This window comes from Rhipicephalus sanguineus, chromosome 5, assembly GCF_013339695.2.
Source record: "Rhipicephalus sanguineus isolate Rsan-2018 chromosome 5, BIME_Rsan_1.4, whole genome shotgun sequence".
Taxonomy (NCBI): domain Eukaryota; kingdom Metazoa; phylum Arthropoda; class Arachnida; order Ixodida; family Ixodidae; genus Rhipicephalus; species Rhipicephalus sanguineus.
This window is the reverse complement of record NC_051180.1, coordinates 179,842,355-179,861,622: the sequence shown is the minus strand read 5'-3', so window position 1 is coordinate 179,861,622 and position 19,268 is coordinate 179,842,355. Positions and strand designations below refer to the sequence as shown.

The 19,268-nt window shown below is 46.1% G+C and overlaps 1 protein-coding gene across 1 annotated transcript in view; it reads left to right on the top strand.

Annotated features, from left to right (window-relative positions):
- The window catches only part of LOC119394477 (putative defense protein 2), a 46,295-nt gene extending 29,043 nt beyond the window's left edge, over positions 1-17,252 (top strand). The window contains exons 3-4 of the mRNA XM_037661776.2: positions 4,968-5,178; positions 17,177-17,252. Of these exons, the coding sequence (XP_037517704.2) occupies positions 4,968-5,178; positions 17,177-17,252 (287 nt within the window). The remainder of the gene's footprint in view (positions 1-4,967; positions 5,179-17,176) is intronic.
- Positions 17,253-19,268: the final 2,016 nt, after the last annotated feature.

The following is a 19,268-nucleotide window of genomic DNA, read 5'->3' as shown; positions in this document are numbered from 1 at the left end:
CACTATTAAAGCTTATAATTATGTCTACTGCAAGGCGACGCCTCCCGCAATGATCTCCAACCCAGCCTGCGCTGCGCGTGCTTATTTCATTTTACCGTACTTCATTTTTTAGTTGGTACTTCATTGCACAAGAAATTTAAAAGCTTGTAAAAAGAAACTAGCGCACGAAGAGAGATGACATTACACGAACTGGCGCTAGCTTCCAACTCAGTTTTCTTTTTCTTTCTTTTTTTTTGGGGGGGGGGGGAATTCACGCGCTAAAGTAATGACACAAAGATAGAAAAAAAACGCTAGCAATGCGAAAAAAAAAAAAACAAGAAAACCTGATGACAGAAGTGAACCGTTATCTAGCAGGCAGCAGCCGAAATGGCTTGTCTTGATTACACCTGCATTAGCTGGCAGTTGTAATCACCACTAAGAAGCTAGATTATCTATTTGTGGTGTTGTCTGCTATACCACGGTTCACCTTCGTTATGACGTTTCCTTCTTTTTTGCGCAGTACTTTGTATTTCCTGTTTTGCTTGTACATATTCGCATTTCTGTCGCAACTAATGTGCGTGCTTTCTGAAATAAACCTCTGGTGGAAGTCAGATTTTTCTATGCCTGAAAAATTCAACATGTGCAGCAAAAGTATCGTAATGTGTGCTGCAGTGTCCAATGTCATATGAGGTGGTGGTGACTCGCTATGTAAAACGTAAAGGCACTGTAGCTGCCCCTTTTAGGCTGTATGCCTTAAATAGGCCTTCGAAGGCAGTCGTTTTCTTTGTGGCACGTGATACCACATTTACTTATGCTCACGGCACGTTACTAACTCTTTCTAACTATCACTTTAAGTTCTTGCCCGCTACAATGCGATAAAACGCAAAAACAAAGCCATAGGGCCTACTTCATTCCTGTAAGCGGCAGCGGCCAATTTTAGTGATGTTGGGTGATTCCACGTAAGATCGAACAAACGATGGCTGATCGACCTCTCAAATTTATTTCAAAATTTTATATATTATTGCCTGATGAGTGGAAAGAAGAGTCCGCAATTTGTTTGCCGCCAAAAATTTTTTCGAACCACAGGAAATCAATAATGACGAAGAGGTGGAGTGGAGCGCTCATCCGCTCTGCTGTTTGGCCCACTTTTCGTTATGAATTGCACAAAAATATTAAAGTTAGGTAGCTGAAATTTATTTACCTAATATATGCATGTTTTTGCTTCTGCTGAGGTATTTTTAGTTTTTATGCGTAGTGCAGATGTTTTTATAAAAAACCTCAAAGATGGCCCAATTGGCAAATTTTCTTTACTTTGAAGGTCTTTATCTCAAAAAAGCCTTGTAGCAGAGCTACAAAAATTCCGCATTACGTTCTTCACATGCTTATCTACCAAAGTGTCAAATCTTGAATTTATATAACTTTTCAGTAAAGAGATATGGATCGGGCTAAGTTCAAGAAAACACCGAACAATGAAATTTCTGACGACAACTAAAAAAAAACCCCCATTTTTTAAATTTCTTAAACTTTGTCCACTTATTCTCCTCCACATCAGCTTTCACAATCATTAAAAACATGTGCATAATGGTCGTGCACTAATAGTTTACGGTGCCTCCATTGAGACCCTTAGGCAAGGATGGGCAATTCCGACTTCTTGCCCAGCAAGTGTATAAAATGCAGGCAGGATTGAATTTCTTTTTATTAAAAGGCCAGCAGGTACCTAAAAAGGCGTCGCCGGCCCTGAAGACCTTAATTTTGAAAATATTTGGTCACTGCAGCGGCCACGAGCGCGGGGCTACCGATCAGGCGCGCGCGCACCCGAGATGCTCGTTGTAAGAGACGGCGCAGTGAGAGCTCGTTTTCGCGTTCTCAGACCGATTGAGTTCCAAACAGCAACACCTCTCGGGTGATTTGAACGCACGTGCACCGGTAGTCGCAGCGATCTGGTTAATTGCGTCGATTTCTTTTTCAGGGGGCATAAGAATGTCATCGTCAAACTGTGCGTTCCGTGAAGATCTTTCATTGCAGTGGTAGCAAAAGCACGCGTAGCACAAGTAGTCCGTCTCACTGACATTCACTGATCTTTCGGGCGCTAAACGTTCCTTCAAAGCATTTATGTCTAGGTCGGTAACTCTGCGAAATTTTGGCTTCTTTGCAATAATTAAAGGAGTACTGACACGATTTTGAGACATCGCAAAAGGGACATTTTTTGCTTCGTTGGTATACAGTGTCCACGCTGTCCACACACTGGAGTCGGAGAACACGTATAAAATATTTTAATTTGACTTTGAAGTTTTCGTCGCTGAGCATTTGCAAGCCAGCCACACTGCAAGGACGTTATCCCGACAAGTCAAGACAGTTCTTCCGAGTTCGCGGCTTCTGCGTCCTGCATGCAGCCTAAGTCGTAGAAATCACTGTCAGGGTCACTGGACGACAATTTACTCATCGTTGTCTATTGCACCACGAGCAGATGACGGATTTCCCGCTAGGACGTCGCAAATATCTGTATCTCCGTGACGTCACACTGCTATGAAACGACACTGAGAAGCCACCCCCTCGATATCGAAACCGAAAGTGTCTTTTTAAGGTGGCGCTACTTAAAATATATAGGATGCATTCCCAGGCACCACAATAGTCGTTTTAGGTTTCTCGACACCAGTATTTTTATTTAGAGCAACATTACGAAATTTTTAAAAATTCGTGTCAGTACTCCTTTAAGCTTCTTGTGCTTCGAAAGGTAGTCTCCACAACAGACTCATTCAGAGCTATACTTTCTCGTCATGAGACGCACAGGAGGGGTAGAGTAAGAGCAAAGCACAAGAACTATCCGCGCCGAATGAAGTGTGAACAGCGCACCGAACGCGCGGCCAGTTCAGGCCGTCTGCTGCCGACATCTAATATAGGCAAGCGCATCCGGTTACCGATAGTTTTGCTTTTCTTTCCTTTGACAATCCATATTTTGCTTTGCCACTGGAGCGCCACGTTCATGCTTTCCACTGATCGCAACTGGCGCAGCGCAGTTTCTGTGGCAGCAGCATGCTTGAAGCGAGCGCTAATAGCTCCCTTATAGAGTTTTCATCTTGCTTCCATCTCCGCCGTGTTATCAGCGCCTAGCTGAGATGCGAACAGAGGGTGGATAGAATAGCGAAGCTCCAGTGCACGTGCGTTCAAGTCACCTGAGAGGTGTTGCTGTTTCGAACTCAATCGGTCTGAGGACGCGAGAACGAGCTCTCACTGCGCCGTCTCTTACAACGAGCATCTCGGGTGCGCGCGCGCCTGATCGGTAGCCCCGCGCTCGTGGCCGCTGCAGTGACCAAATATTTTCAAAATTAAGGTCTTCAGGGCCGGCGACGCCTTTTTAGGCACCTGCTGGCCTTTTAATAAAAAGAAATTCAATCCTGCCTGCATTTTATACACTTGCTGGGCAAGAAGTCGGAATTGCCCATCCTTGCCTAAGGGTCTCAATGGAGGCACCGTAACTATTAGTGCAACGACATTATGCAACATGTTTTTAATGATTGTGAAAGCTGATGTGGAGGAGAATAAGTGGACAAAGTTTAAGAAATTTAAAAAATGGGGTTTTTTTTTAGTTGTCGTCAGAAATTTTCATTGTTCGGTGTTTTCTTGAACTTAGCCCGATCATATCTCTTTTACTGAAAAGTTATATATACAATATTTGGCACTTTGATAGATAAGCATGCGAAGAACGTAATGCGGAATTTTTGTACCTCTGCTACAAGGCATTTTTGAGATAAAGACCTTCAATGTAAAGAAAATTTTGCCGATTGGGCCATCTTTGAGGTTTTTTATAAAAACATCTGCACTACGCATAAAAACTAAAAATACCTGAGCAGAAGCAAAAACATGCATATATTTAGGTAAATAAATTTCAGCTACCTAACTTAAATATATTTTGTGCAAATCATAACGGAAGTTGGCCAAAACAGCGGAGCGGATGAGCGCTCCACTCCACCTCTTCGCCATTATTGATTTCCTGTGGTTCGAAAAAATTTTTAGCGGCAAAACAAATTGCGGATCTCTTCTTTCCACTCATCAGGCAATAATATATAAAATTTTGAAATAAATTTGAGAGGTCGACCAGCCATCTTTGTTCGATCTTACGTGGAATCACCCTGTTCCAATTATAGCACTTCGAAGAAGCCTTTATTACCTATTTTCGGTGTCGCCATAGGCGACTAACCACTACGTCATTACAAACAATCGATGCCGTTCCTTGGGAATTATGTTCTGAGAGGTGTTTGCTGCTTTGTTCAAGGAGGGTGGCCGCCCCCTAATCATCTGAGGAGGGTGCGGCTATCTGCCCTATACATTTACTTTGCAGAACGTGTCCCGTCGTTGTTTACTAGTAAGGGAAACCAAGCTAGTTAGAATTTTGTTGTGATGTAGCGCAAAACACACACAGTTAGCGCCTGTATCGCCTAGAGAGGCGATACAGGCGCTAACTGTCAACTGACGCTGAACTTCATAAGGACAACGCATAAACATACGGCTTGTCATGCGCGATGGCTCCGTTCAACAGGGAAAATGATCGACAATTCAGTTTCCAATGCACACCTCTGAAACCAGCAAATCTAATTCCTTATCGCGCGTGTTGTACGATAGTCGTTTCTACCCATTAACGTACTGTTGACAATGCACGGTGTACACCCATAGTCACGGCTGTGCAACGCGAGGTGTCATTTTCCTCCCTTTGTTACATTGCAGCAGGGCTCCCTCGACCGCGCGTTTAGCAGTATTTTGATCTCCACGGCATACGTTCTGCCACATGATAACAGTATCCCATATCAAGGATGCCTCGGAGCTGTCGCGCATAGAATACCGCTATAGAAATAGCAAAAAGTTTATATTATAAGGGTGAAATTGTAGCAACTGACTAACCGACATCAAGGTCGGTAGTTTGCAAGTTGCTGACAATAATCGGGCAGGCCATGCAACAATATCATCTCCATCTTTTTTTCTGAACGATGCAGTACAACTTCTCGCGAAAAGCTCCTACTTCAGGGGCTTCCTGGTGAAGGCGCTGGACGAGCAGGACAACGACGTTGGCCGCTTCATGCCGGGACAAAATTACAAGCCGATGAAGACGTGCTCTGGTGCAACCCACAAGAGCAACAACAACAAGAAGGCCGTAAAATTCGTCTGGAAAGCCCCCGCTAATAAGTCTGGAAGTGTGCGCTTCAAGTAAGCACTGTAGTCGTTGAGTGAGAGGCATGGTGATTTTCTGTGCCCCTTTTTTTCGTATTTAAAACAAATATTTCGCGTAAAGCCTGCCGTAAGAGAAGTGCCTTCATGGTCAGCCTTAATGAACACGCGCAACCATAACGACTCCCCGTGGTACGTTTTCCAGGGCCAGGAGATGGGAGGCATGGCGCTGTCGAGCTAGCTCAATGTGCCGGCTAAATTGTACACGCAAACCGCTAGTGCACGCAAGTTCCTATTCTACGCTCTAGCAGTCGCTTCTGCATGCCACTCCTAACAGGGACAGAAATAGCACAAACGTATTATTTGGCGCTAAAGAGGAAGGCATTTGGCTGGGCGAAGAACTTTCCGAAGTATAAGTTTTATGCACTGGCGTCGACAGGGGACGGGGGGGGATGCTTACCCCCTCCTGAAAATTTTCAGTTTTTTATGTTTATATACACAAGCACGCATACAAACGCAGGCACGAAAATGCATGACGTGGAGCATGCATGAAGTCGGCGCATTAATCCTCTCTCGCCCCACTCCGGACGCTTTCTGCACGTTACGTGGGGGTTCGGAAGGGAGCGGCAGAGGCAGAGGATTAACGCATCTACTAAGAAGAAAAAGAAGGTGGCTTTCGCCTTCGGGTCGTCCTAGGTGAATTCTTAAGGGACCGTGTGAGTTTTGATCATTGCCCTGAGCGAGAAGGCACTTTTGCCTAGAAACTGTTAAAAAAAAAGACGAGCGTACGAGCTCCGTCTTTTCGAAGGCGTGAAACCGAGGCGATAAAGAAGATAAAGATGAGAATCCCCTGACGCAGCAAAACGTCATGAACATATTTCGCCGTGCGTGCACGCCCTGAATACATAGTAAGGCGGATATGCGCTTGGCTTGCGAGTCATCTCAGCAAAGTGTATAAGAGACGCGGGTAATTTTTCCATTCAGAGCTCTTTCTTACCTGCGCCTTTAAAGAAATATTGCATTTAACAAGTTTTCAACCGCACTACGCACTTGAGCTGCCCCTTCTCGAAAGACAGACTTTGTCGAGCGAGGTGGCTCTGTGAATAATGCGGCTTCTCCATATTCAACAAAGTCCTGGTAACGTGATTTAAGAGTAACAGACTAGCACATCGTAGAAAGGACACGCCATGCCGGTGCTCCCCAGTGCCGATGGAGACAGGAACTAGGAGCACTTGCCCTATCGGGAGAATGGGGGCGAAGGAAGCGTGGCGTGTGCGTGCCTGACCAACTACTTTTCTCTCGTTCTTTCTATCGCATTACGCAATGCACCCTCCTAACTGTTTCCTTCCTCCATGCCGTGAATTGGACTTTCACCCACGTGCTTAGCAACGGAGCACTTCTGTTGGCACGGGCAACAAGGATGTTCATGCGTTCATAACCAGGCAACAATGCAATGCGGCAACGGGAAATGACAAGTGACCTCGATAAAAGATCAGAACCCCAGTTGGCCGAAACTTCCACAACGTCATTGCAAAGACAGCCATATCAGAGACGGCTGATGAATGGCAAGCCCACGATAGAGCGAGCCTCTATTATTAGGAAACTGCGCATAAATTTGCATGTGACCGGCGCACATTCGAGGGACTCATTTCTGTACGCTCAAAGAATTGATTCGGTCCGGCACCTGCGTCACGTCTATCGCGGCCGATGCCGCCGCCGCCACCACCGAAATCCATAACTCAAAACAAGCTTCGCTTTATTAACAGAGTTCGTAACATTCTTGACTGTTTTGTGAAATTGCTGTGTCGTGTGCTTAACAATTTCGCTGGGCCTTCACACAGCCTCTACAGAGTAGAATGACTCCTTATTTTACAGCAGAGCCCGCCATTTGTCCGGTTCGCGATGTAGACAAGAAATTATGATCATCATGCCGGCGCGGCTGCGTAAAGCTAAGTTAAGCATGGCTGTGCCTATAGTTAAACCAAGTTAATCATAGCGAAGCCTAAATAAGCCTAGATGAGCACGGTAATACCGTTGGATACATAGCCAATACTCGTGATTTGCAATGTGATCACGGGAACACTTCGTGCATCGGCGTGTGCACGGGTGCCCAGTCAAACCAGAACCAGCTGAGTGCCGACCAGCTCTGCGCTGCCCCAGCCTTGAGCGACTCAGTGCAAGCTGCGCAAGTTTTTTCATTCATTTTTGTTATACCCATAGCACCTTAAAGAGACAGGGCGTGCAAACACGGACACAAGAGAGAAGTCAAGACACCACAATTTCGGTGTCTTCACTTCTCTCTTGTGTCCGTGTTTACACGCCCTGTCTCTTTAACATGAATACTTACCAACTAGCTCAGCTCTCTGTACATTTAATCAATAACACGATTACTGAGGCGAAGTTAGAAGATAAGGAATAGTTTGTGCGGGCAATCGGAACGCGCGGATAGCCCATTCTCCCGAGAGCGAGAACGAGGGTGACAAGACAAGCGCCGGTGCCCTATCCCCTCGCGTAACGCTTGATGCGTCAGCGTGGCAGGAACGGTTTTCTTTCACCCTCGCTGTAGGTGCGCATGTGACGTGCCGTCATAGCCAATGGGATCTAGGTGCTGTTTCACTGCTGCAAACGCCGGTGTTTTCGCTCACTGAGCCATTGAGTGCTCTTGAGTAAAAAAAAAGAGAAAAGAATAAAGTTTCCCATAAGCCTTCACCGGCGTGCATAGGGAGTAGAGAGCAAGCAGGTGCGCTGAAACTTTGCGGTAATTAGGGCAGCCCCGCTCTCACAAGCGATTGCTCAACAGGACGTAAACAGCCTAATATATTCATAATCTCGAACGCACGTGGTTGCCGCGCGGCACGAAGGATGACTGCGAAGTTTGCTGAAAAAACGTAATACGCAGTGCTGCATCGTCACAACGTACTAAGCACTATCACGAGTAGTAATGTAGAACCAAGACCAATTGACATTTTAAGAAAAGCGAGGACTTCGCAACATACAAATATACCTGTTCCATGCACACAAAAGGGAGATCATCGAGATTCGAAGACATACATTGATAAGAGCAGTCATTAATATCAGCATAAACAGAGCGCCCACTGCCCACACTAGTTGGTAGGCCAGCGAGTGTGGGCCTACCAAAGTTCGACGCCGCGGTGCAGTGTCTGTATGAGCGCACCTGATTCTGCTATTGAAGCCATGAGTTAGAACAGCTTGAATACATGCATATAGCTGACAAGACACCTCAAATTACACACAGTTGGTATTGTAAGGCCGCGCCACATTAACTTCATTTGGCACTCCTATGTTATTAGCTTGGTGGCGACGGTTACTCGGTGCCTTGCAGGTGTTTTCACGTCAAAGCCGCGCGGATGGCGCCTCAGAATACAGCCGCTCTTTTCTACGAAACACATACTGATGCGAGCGCTATTAAATTTTCTCTCCAAATGTCGTTAAGATGCAGACAACGGTACACTACCCGCAACTCACCTCTCAGGCTTTGTGCGTGACAGCACGGTTACTGTGCACTGGTGGCATGAGGCTCTTGCATGCAAAGTGTGCTTTTCATTGTAACACAGCTCCTGTTAATGCTATCCAGCTTAAAGGGGTCATGAACCACTTTTCCAAGTAATGATCTAATGGCCTCAGTATCGGAGTGTACTGCCTCCCGAATCGATTGCCGCAAATATTTCTCGAATCCGTCAAGAATCAGCGGAGTTACGGGGGTTTGGCGCACGCTCCCAGCGCTTTCTCTCTTTTCTCGTGCCGACGAGCGCACTGGAAGCTAGATAGGGAGGGATGGCATGGGGGAAAGAAGTTACGCCAGCGCGCGTCATGAAACGCGATCGCTCTCCCGCTGTGATTCGCTTGCGCGAGTGCGGCTACCGTGTACTGAGGAGTGCGGCGCCGGCAAGTGGCGGCACCCTGCGGCAAGAAGCGCATCTGATCCGAACGCCGCTCTCGATTTACGTCGGCTATCGGCCAATAAGCATGCTATGTCTCTTGCGACGTACAGCGGACAGACGCCCCGCCCACCGACGAGAGTGAGAACCGGCCTCTGTTTGAAAAGAGGGTGCCTGGGGAAACGGCAACTTCGCGCTCCGCTTGTGGCCATTACGCGGCGCGCACGACTGTAATATTTGGCAGAGCAGTTCATAGCCGTGTCAGCTTTCCGCAGGATGTGTTTTTTCAATCAGCCCAAGGGGTGCTTCATGACCCCTTTAATTGTGGTGGTTGCACGTCACGAAATGCACAGTTCATAAGACACTCCGTTCCAATGTCCATAATTTGTGGGCAAGCACATTATCAAGACACGTCTGTCGCCTGGGACGGTCGTTCATTCACACCGGCCGGCAGCGTGCCAAACTGGTCAGTAAACCTGTTGTCCCTCTGCTTGAAGGGAGTAGCGGATGGCGTGTTAAAGAGCAACCTAGATTCTTTTAACAAACTCACATGTTTGTTATTGCTTTAAGTCTACCTTGCCTATTTTTAAGAGTGGAGCTCTTTAACCTTTTCGTTGCACCGGGTAGCGCGAACAGTAATGATCATCATCATGAACGCGTTCGCTTCATCCTTTTCAACTTCTGCTTCACTCTCAAAACACGCGCGCCGATTTCTCCGGCGAGTCTTGTAATAACCCTGATGAGTGAGAGGAGACAACGACTAAACAGACAGAGAAAAAGAAACATATAAAGAAAGAGAAAATTAATGCGAAAATTTCTGATGAGGTGGCGGGATTCGAACCCGCGTACCCACGATCCGAAGGTGAGCGTCCTAATCACTCGGCTATCCAGGCGTGCTAGCAGAGCATATCATACACTTGAAATCAAGAGTTGAAGAAAACTCTTCTGGTCGGGAATGCTCATGGTGAAAGGTAAAAGGAAGACGCCGACAAAAAATAACCGTAAAATAACAGACGTTTCTGCTCGCGTACGGGGGCCTTGTTCACTGTGAAGCAATGAAGAACGGAGTTGGCTATGTACGCGCCCACATAGTCGTACCTAGTCAGTCTCGTTCTTGAATTGCTCCATTGTGAAGAAGGCCCCCGTACGGGAGCCGAAACGCCTATTTTAAGGTCCTTTTTGTCGGCGTATTCCTTTTACCTTTATCCATGAGCATAGACTTGTACAGTATAGTAAGGTAGCGGGAAAGGGAAGTGAGGATGAGGAGGAGCGAAAGATGAGGGGAAAGAGTAAAGCATAGCATAGAGAGAAGGATAGAAATATTGCGTGATCGGACTGGCTCCGGGGAACGGGTGTTGAGCATCAGGCGTTAAAGTCCAGCATCTCCACCAGTCTCGCAACGCGCAAAGAACAGGACACAGGACCACGGTGCGACAAGGAAAAACAAAGTCTGTATTGATAGATCAAAAGAGCAGACGCTTCAACGTCGTCTTCCTCAGAGAAAAACAGTGGTTGCTGCTCGTGCTCCTCACTTCGTTGTCCTCTGTCAACCTACCAGCTTTTAGTCGTGACGATATAGAGAGAGAGAGCGGAAAAAAAGAGAGAGAAAGGCAAAGGAAGCAATAAATAGAGAGAGAGAAAGAAGGGCAAGAAGAAGAAAGATAGAAAGGGCCAGAAAGACAAAAGAATACATATAGAAAGAAAAAATAGAAATAAACAAAGACAAAAAAGACAGAATAAACGAAGATATGAAAGAGAAGTATAGAGAGGAAGAAAGCAAGCGGATCTTGCCTTGCATGATGTTGCGGCATTTGCCCGGTGTGAGTGCCTCACCTTGGGTTACATTTCGGGCTAGTTGTAACTTTTTCGAACGGCATTCACTTCAGCTTCGAAGCGAATGACACACAAAACCCCTATAATCTAAAAAGGACTGACAACTGGGCAAGTTGGTACGAATTCATACTACTGAAACGGCGCCACCAAGGAAGACGAATGCACACGAAAAAGTGTTTCGTGTCCTCTTTTTCGTGTGCATTCGTCTTCCCTGGTGGCGCCGTATCAGTAGTATGAACTCTTATAAGCTAGGCTAGTTATAGTGAAACAGCGCATGGCTTTTCCTGTTTAACAGCACGTGACAGCAGGATGCCTGCCCGCGTTTGTTCGCCGCCAGCGCAGGCGACGTTTTAGTCGCCTGCCTCGATTACGCTTTCAATTGAGGTTAATTACTGCTAAAGAAATGAAATTATCACTTTATTATTGATTTGATGTTAGTTAGTGCTTGTGTAGAAAGCTTACGTGCAAAGGAAAAGCGTTAAGTAATGATATCTGGGCTTCTACGTGTCAAAGCCACGGGCGCAAGCGGGCACCATTTGTAGTGGTCGTCCCAGCCTTGTCACGGTGTCTGCTCGTAACAACGGGTAACTTTAAACAAGTTTTCGCGTTTCTTACGTAAATTAGCCTCGTTGCTTGTCATAGTCGAACGGACTTTCAAATCAAAAGCATAATCGGATGAAAAAGGTTTTCCAACAAAGTTGCGCTACAGTCACTGCTGAAATGAAGACCAGCCTTTTGTCACTCCTATTCATTCGGCTCCATTGACGGTACGGCCAGGCTCCTTCTTCGGGCTGCAGCGATTATGAGGACAGCTTGTACCTCCCAAGCAGGATTAAACAGAAGTCCTCCTTGATCCCTCCCAAAGTTAAGAATGCAGTGCTCTAAATAGACAAAACGTTTCTTAAAAAATAAAAGGAGAACGTTTATTGACAGGCGTGCTATTTAATTTCCCAGTGTAGCAAGACCGCTTACCGCAGGCCCGTAAGAGACGACATAGTGTTCTAAATGAAATAACATAAGCTTGATAATATTTGCATATTGCAGTTTAGCATCTAGCGCACAACACGAGACAAGGACAAAGTGAGAACCGACGAAGACAGCGACCGTATTCGTCGGTTGTCACTCTGTCCTTTTCTTGTGTTGTGCGTTGTGCGAAAACACACTAAGCAGTTTAAACTGCAGAAGAACTGACATTTGGGCGAGTTGGATTCTGTTGAAGATATTGAGTGGATTCAGTGCGATACAACGAGGACAGAGGTGAAGAACACAGCGCCGGTGTTCGTGTCCCTTCTTCACATCTGTCCTCGTTGTATCGCGCTGAATCCACTCAATATATTTAGCAGTTTAACATTTTTTCTGTACCTGGCGATACCTCTGTGACAGCACAGCAATGGATCGCTAACTTTTATGCATTTTCTCTATTGGACCAGCTACTAGCCACGTAGGCTATTGGTCCATATATTATGTACGCATTTTTTGTATACTCGTCTTAATAAACTCTTTTGATTTGATTTGGTTTTATTTGAACACTGCGCAGCCTAAACACACACCTTTTCAATACGCTACTGCGTGTACTATTCGAAGGTAAACCTTTATAAGCTACGCAGCATAAATGAAAAAATAGCAATTTATTTTCATGTTCAAAATATGTTGCACAGGGAGAATGCTTATCCCATGAATAATTCCTTTCCTCTTCGTTTCTCTCTCATTATTTTGCTTTTTCTTGTTTTCCGTGGCCCACGATATGATTAGGAGGTACACCATAGTGGAGGCTGGAGGGCTCCGAAAATTCCGACCATCTGCTGTAGTTCAACATGCACTGACATCGCACAGTACACGGGCCTTCAGCATTTTGCCCCCATCGAAAGGCAACGGCCGCGGCCGGAATCGAATCCGCGACCTTCGTGTCAGCGGCTGAGTACCGTAACTACTGTACCACCGAGGCGGTAAAAGCGCGAAATTACACGGTCAGAAGCGATAAAAACACAAACGGAAAGTGTGATTTGTCCTCTTCACGTACTGATGCCTATCGGACAACAGTCCATATCTTTTAAACAGGTGCGGTTCCTGCAAAAATTTTATGAAATGTGCTTACTGATTTCACTGCATTTTTAGGAATCCCGAGGACTCAGAAAATTAAATCTAAAGCGAAACTGTGATTGAGACTGGGAGCGCTCCACGACGTTCTAAATTGTTGTTACGATTTTGCTGAGAGAAAATATAGGTAATTTGCGAAATTTGTCATTTGAGGAGGAGTAGACAGTGACAGTGGTCTTTACACAGACAAATGTCGAATGGCTGAGTAAGCAGTTGCACGGGTGTTGCTGAACGCCTGTATGTGGAGGCTTCATACGACCATTTTGATCCATTTCCAGCGCATACGGGAACAGTGAAAAAAAAAAGTTAGCAGACAGAGAAAGGTAGAAGAACAGTTGAAACACTGCTCTTCAACATAATTTATTGCGTATAAGGAGCAGGATCTATTCAAAGTGAGAGTGCGCCGTAGCAAATAATGTGGCACATGAATGACTTATGCGACTCATCAGTAAGGCACGGTAGACAAATTCTCCAAAATGTAACCAGTTTCTTTTCGCGGGAATGCAATAGAGGCAGTGCATATACAGTTCGCATTTTATTTCCTGACGCAAGACGCCTCGTGAACGAAACAGTATTTTTCGTCGTTGTATACCTGGCAAGAACACGTGTGCTGTGAAAATTTGATGTGCATTGGCATCTTCTACAATGACTATAGGGTACTTTGCGTTTAGAGGACTGCAGAGGAGTTTAAAACAAATATTAGTAGTGTTCTCGATGTGTCCGAATAATTTACTCCAGGCGTAAACTTTACCAACGAGATGCCTGCCAAAGACTGCCTGCAGTTCCTTGACATCTGTCTTTCCCCGGCAAAACCCGTGTGTTGGAAGTATCAACCATGGCAAAACAAATAAAAAATGGTATCCTAAATTACAATTTGGCTTATTCGAAGGTGTTCAAGCTTGGCGTCGCAACGAAGTTTGCGCAGTCCTCATGGCGTGGGGACACAAGGCTGGCTGTGAGCTCGCAAGAGTAAGCACAATGCTTGATTGAGGCAGGTTTCCCGCCACAGATTATCGCTTTTGTTGGGGAGGGCCTCCTTCAAGTGGAAGAGGTCCACGGATAAGACTTTCCGTACAGAACCGGATAAACGACCGGTTAGGCCTTACGTGCACCGCTATCGCACCGCCTGAAAAAGGCTGCTGCCAAGCGCTGTGTTCGTGTGCTCTCTCTTCGGTGCCGGACAAGCGGTCCCGTATGTGCCGAGTTGCGAAGAAGCGCGAACACAAAGGTCCCGCGTACAAAAAGCACTCTACCCTTTTTCACAAGTGTAACGCTTGTCGTTCATTCCATCCCCCACGTCATGTGGCAAATACCTCATCTGCCAGGCCGGTCGCTGCATTAATTGACCTTTGTAAGCTAACATTTGTAGAAGATGCCAATGCACAACAAATTTTCACGGGACACGCGTTCTTGGCAGCTACATACAATTAAGGACGGAAAATACCATTTGTTTCACGAGGTGTTTTGCATTAGAAAGAAAATTGGAACTCTGTAAGCACTGCCTCGATCGCATTGTCGCGAAAGGAAACAGGTTACCTGTTTGACCATTTGGGTACCCTTTATTACTGATGAATCACATCATTCATGAATGCTCCACATCCTTTGTTCCGTCGTCTGTTGGCGCATGGCCACTTTGCATAAAAGCCAGTTCTTCCTGCGCAATGAAATTATTTGAAGACCAGCGTTCTTACTGTTATTTTCCTTTTCTGTACCTGCGCATGTTTTTCCATTTGGTCACTGCGCTGGAAATGCATCAAAATTCAGTGTTCCGACTAGTCCAGCTAACCGTTTTATGAGGCAAACTTACGAAGTTTGAGCCACTCGGTATGTGTTCTCTCCCGGTTTTCATGTGGTGTAGAGGGCATGCCAGAGCCGGCTCTGGGGCATGCAGTTGGTTCTTCTACTCACGAAGATCAATAAGGCGAGACATTTTGTTTACACAAATAGGAAAAGTGATGCATGTGACGAATGATCTGTGTCTTTTCTGTGAAGGTTCGTAAATAAAGCCTTTGCAGTAAATTACCCATGCAAACGTTTGAATGTGGCCCGCTACATCTATACGCCACGTTTAAAGGGTATGTAAAGAGCAATAAACTACGGTAATTTCATAGTCAACGCGAACAGGGCATATTCAGTGCAATGTTGGGTGAGAGAAAGAAAGCTCTTTCGTTGTACTTGAAATGATATAGCGCATTACGGGGAAGAAGAAACGGCCTAGCAGACCGACACAAGAGGACAGAGCGCTAACTTCCAACTGAGCTTTATTGTCAAAATGCATCAAATATGTAGACTTGTGCAAGCATACAAAAACACCCTAACGCAACGCCAATATTAGGCACACCGTCGCACCGTCACACACCACAGATTTATAGACGGTTTCCCTGATTAAGGAAGGCCACTTCATGTTCAGATAAAGCCAAGGAAGAGGCGCTGATACACGTGATGCCAGCTCTGGCTATACAATGCGCTTCTGTTATTACTCGAGTGATTTGTGACGGGTGCTTTTTTTAACACTTCACATTGATCAAACATAGGGGAACATCCACAATCACGGCAGTGAATTCCAATATGGCCCTGGATTGCTTTGTGATTATTAGATGCGAAGTATTTTAAGGCGGAGCTCAATCCGGTGGTGGTGGTGGTGGTGTGCGGCGTGACCACCATTACTGCGCATGCGCATACCCTCTCCACACACCTCCTCCCCACTCACCCTCTCCCCTCCCTTCTCCACTTTCCCTCTACCCTTCCCCTCCCCCTCTCCCCTCCCCCTTTCCACTCTTCTTCTGAAACGCGGGCTAGACATGCCGAAATTCTCTCCTGCGCAACGCCGCGATGAGCTCGAGCGCATGCGCGTCCCCACCGCTTCTTTCTCCTCTCCCACGCTGCCCCCCTCTCGCCCGCCTATCGACCGCGTTCCCCGCTCGCCCTGTGAGAATTGACGGCCAGGCTAGATGGAAGATACGACGCGCGTAGCGTCCCTCTTCGCGTTCCACGACGCGAGGTCGGTAGCATGCCCAACGAACGCCAACGGAACGCGATCGTGCAAGTGCTCCGGCTTCGCCTCGCCTCATGGTCCCCTTTAGCGGGAGGTGGTGTAATTTTATAATGGTGCTCTTTTAGCTTTTCATTAAGGTAGCGTCCCGTTTGGCCGATATACCTCTTACCACATGAGAGTGGTATCGAGTAAACAACCCCCACTTCACATGGCACAAACCGAGTTTTGTGCTTGGTTGAGCAAACAGTGGCACGTGATTTGAGGGGATTGACAGCTTTGTAGAGCCGCTGTAACTTATCCGGCGCCGGAAACACCACTTTGACGCTGACTTTCTCCCCTATCTTTTTTAGTCGGTGGGAAACGTTATGCACGTAGGGTAAAACTACGGGTCTTTCTCGGTCGTTAGATTGCGGCTGAACCTCGGAGTTGCAGTCTCTCTTTATCTGTTTTAATAGCTTTTCAGCTATAGATACCAGTAGGATAGCTGGGTACCGAGCACTCAAAAGCCTTTCAGCATGAGCTGCAAAGCTCTTCTCTTCTTCTCTTCTCACGCGTGTGTCAATGTGAGTGTGTTTTACGAGTGAATGCCAAGTTGCGCCGAATATCTTCAATATGACAAGCTATAGTGCAACGTTCTGTATAGTTTTCGAATAGATCATTCCTATGCTGTCAATGCCTTTCACTATGTAATTTACTAAGCGAAAACTAATTTATTTAATTCCCCTTGGCAAAAATCAACAGCTTCGTTGAAAAGCAAGGTGTTCCAGAAGATCGCACAAGGCTGTAACAAAACGGAAACTTTGGCCAGTTGGTTGTACTTCCTATTTACCGGCAGCGCAACCACACATACGGAAAGAGAAAAGAAGCGAAACGGAAACACAGCGCTGACACTCACAACTAAACTTTTTATTGCAGTTGTGAGTGTCAGCGCTGTCTTTCCGTTTCGCTTCTTTTCTCTGTCTGTGTGTGTGGTTGCGCTGCCGGCAAATATGACGCACAAGGCTGCCATTTTTCTTACTGCACGTATTAGGGTTGGCAGAGTATGTAAAACGAATAACGCGTACACGCGGTCAGGCTGAAATGGTGTAATTGAGGTTTTAACATGGAATGCCTATGTTCTTGCATAACTGTATTAAGGAGTTAATTTTTTCGCGCGGCATCTCAGTCCCATCAAGGCTACCGCCCTCATTTTTGCTCTTTATCTTTTTTGCAGGGCAACCGTTGTCCACGACTACACGCTATTCTACACAGACCTGTGGAGCACCGTAGAAACGACCGAGCATCTGTAAACTATATTCTCCGGTTCGTTCAGTAACCATTAAAAAATTGGTTTCATGCTCTGCCGTGTTGAACGATGTTGGACTGTTCGCAGGAAGAGCAAAAAGGCGAAAATTTTCGTTCATTTATTTCTGAACAGCAGAGGTCCTCGTAACATGACGACCATGTGTTCGTACGTACGTTAGAGAGGAATATATGCCAAAGAAGCAATGTATACATCAAATAAAAACGTCGACAAACTAATCCAGAAGTGCCCATAATTACAGATGTGCTCATGAGGATGCTTTTTGTGATTTATGTCAACTTCCCTTGAGTAGTTTTCTGAGAATGTAAAGCCAATAAGATGGTTTGCACATCTCAAATACACTTAAGAGCCATATAAATCGCACAGTCTCGCCTACACACCAGCCGTCACGAAATGTTGGTAAATTCGCTTGGAGAATGGTACATTTATGTGGCCGCGCTCGAGTATCTCCCGACCTTCAATAGGAGAATTTGCCGCATTATAATGTATTTTCCAATATACCGAAGAAAACTTCGGAGTGAGCAGCGCGATCTCTAGCATATTTTCCCGATTACTAGCTGTATTTTCGTGAATGATAGTTCTTTAGATGGCTGCTAGCATTACAGGAGGTTAAGAAACGTTAACATTTAACGTATCTTCTGTATATAAAGAGCCACCGCGGTCAGGATCATGCCACCGAGTTCGTAGCGTCACTCACTGGGCTGGATGGCATTGAAATAGCTTACGTGAAAGCGCGAACGTCCCGCCAATCGAGTTAAAGAGAGTCTACGCTGCTTTGGAGCGAATCGCGATCGTTTTCACGGTTTTTTGGCAAAAGTTAGCGTTATGTAAACAGACTTGAACGAAATTTCACACTCCACTCCCAATTGCAGTAAGTACACAAAACGTTTGCCGACAAAATAAAGATTATAACTTGATCGACCAGCGGGTTATCGCGGACAACAAGCGTAGATTGGGTGAGTTGGATGCGCATTAAAACTTGTTACACGTACTATCGCCCCCGAATGAAACGCCAGCAGAGGTGCGCGTGGTACAGTTCGCACCCTTATGATAAGATGTACATACGCTCTTGCGTTTGCCGCTCGTGAGCCAGATTCATGCTTCCGATTGCGCAAGGCTGCCTAATCGGGTGTGCGTGCCTATCATTGGTGGTGACAGGACGGCGCGCATTATACAGCTCCTAATGCTTGGGGAACGCGCTCCGCTGTTCGTGTTTCATTTGCCACCGATAATACAGCTTGATAAATACTAGGAAAAATTGGCGAATATGTCTAGGGAGAGGAGCAAGAGAGATCCTTCTCATCATTCTTTTGGACCCTTTGGCTGGTTATTACTATTCTTTACCACGCTGTAACAAGGTTAAATAGTTCACGATGAAAGCTTTGGATTCCTGATCAAACGCGAAAATGCACCGTCGGCGACACTAGTCGGCAGCTTCAACCCGAGTGATGCAAAACAATCCTCACACGATGACGTCACCTTATGACGTACTCATGACATCACAGACCGCCAAAATTTGTGGCGTCACAACGTCACGTCACGTGATTACGTCATCACATGACATCGTCGGTTTGCATTGCCTCCGTGATCGGTGCGTCGATCACGGAGGCAATGCAAGACCAGATGATGTATAGGAAGCTTGCAATGCCCCCGATCCTGGAGACAGTGCAAAACCACGTTACGTCTAAAAGGCATTCGGAAGGGGGCGGGGAAGGAAGAATAGATCGACTGAACAAAAAGAAGAAGATGGATTTCGCCTTCGAATTGTCTTCGGCAAATGCATAAGGGACCCTGCGAGTCTTTTTAGTACAGTGACCGCTTCCCGCCCTATCAGGAGTCGACCGTTGAGAGTGAATTACAGTACTTTATAGCCAATACTAAGATTTTCGATGCGAAGGCCTTGTATTTATCTACGTTAGTATGATTACATTAATTCTGTTCACCGTGCTTTCAAACGGCCGGGAATGAGTCAGGAAATGTTGATTTATTAACATAGGGATTA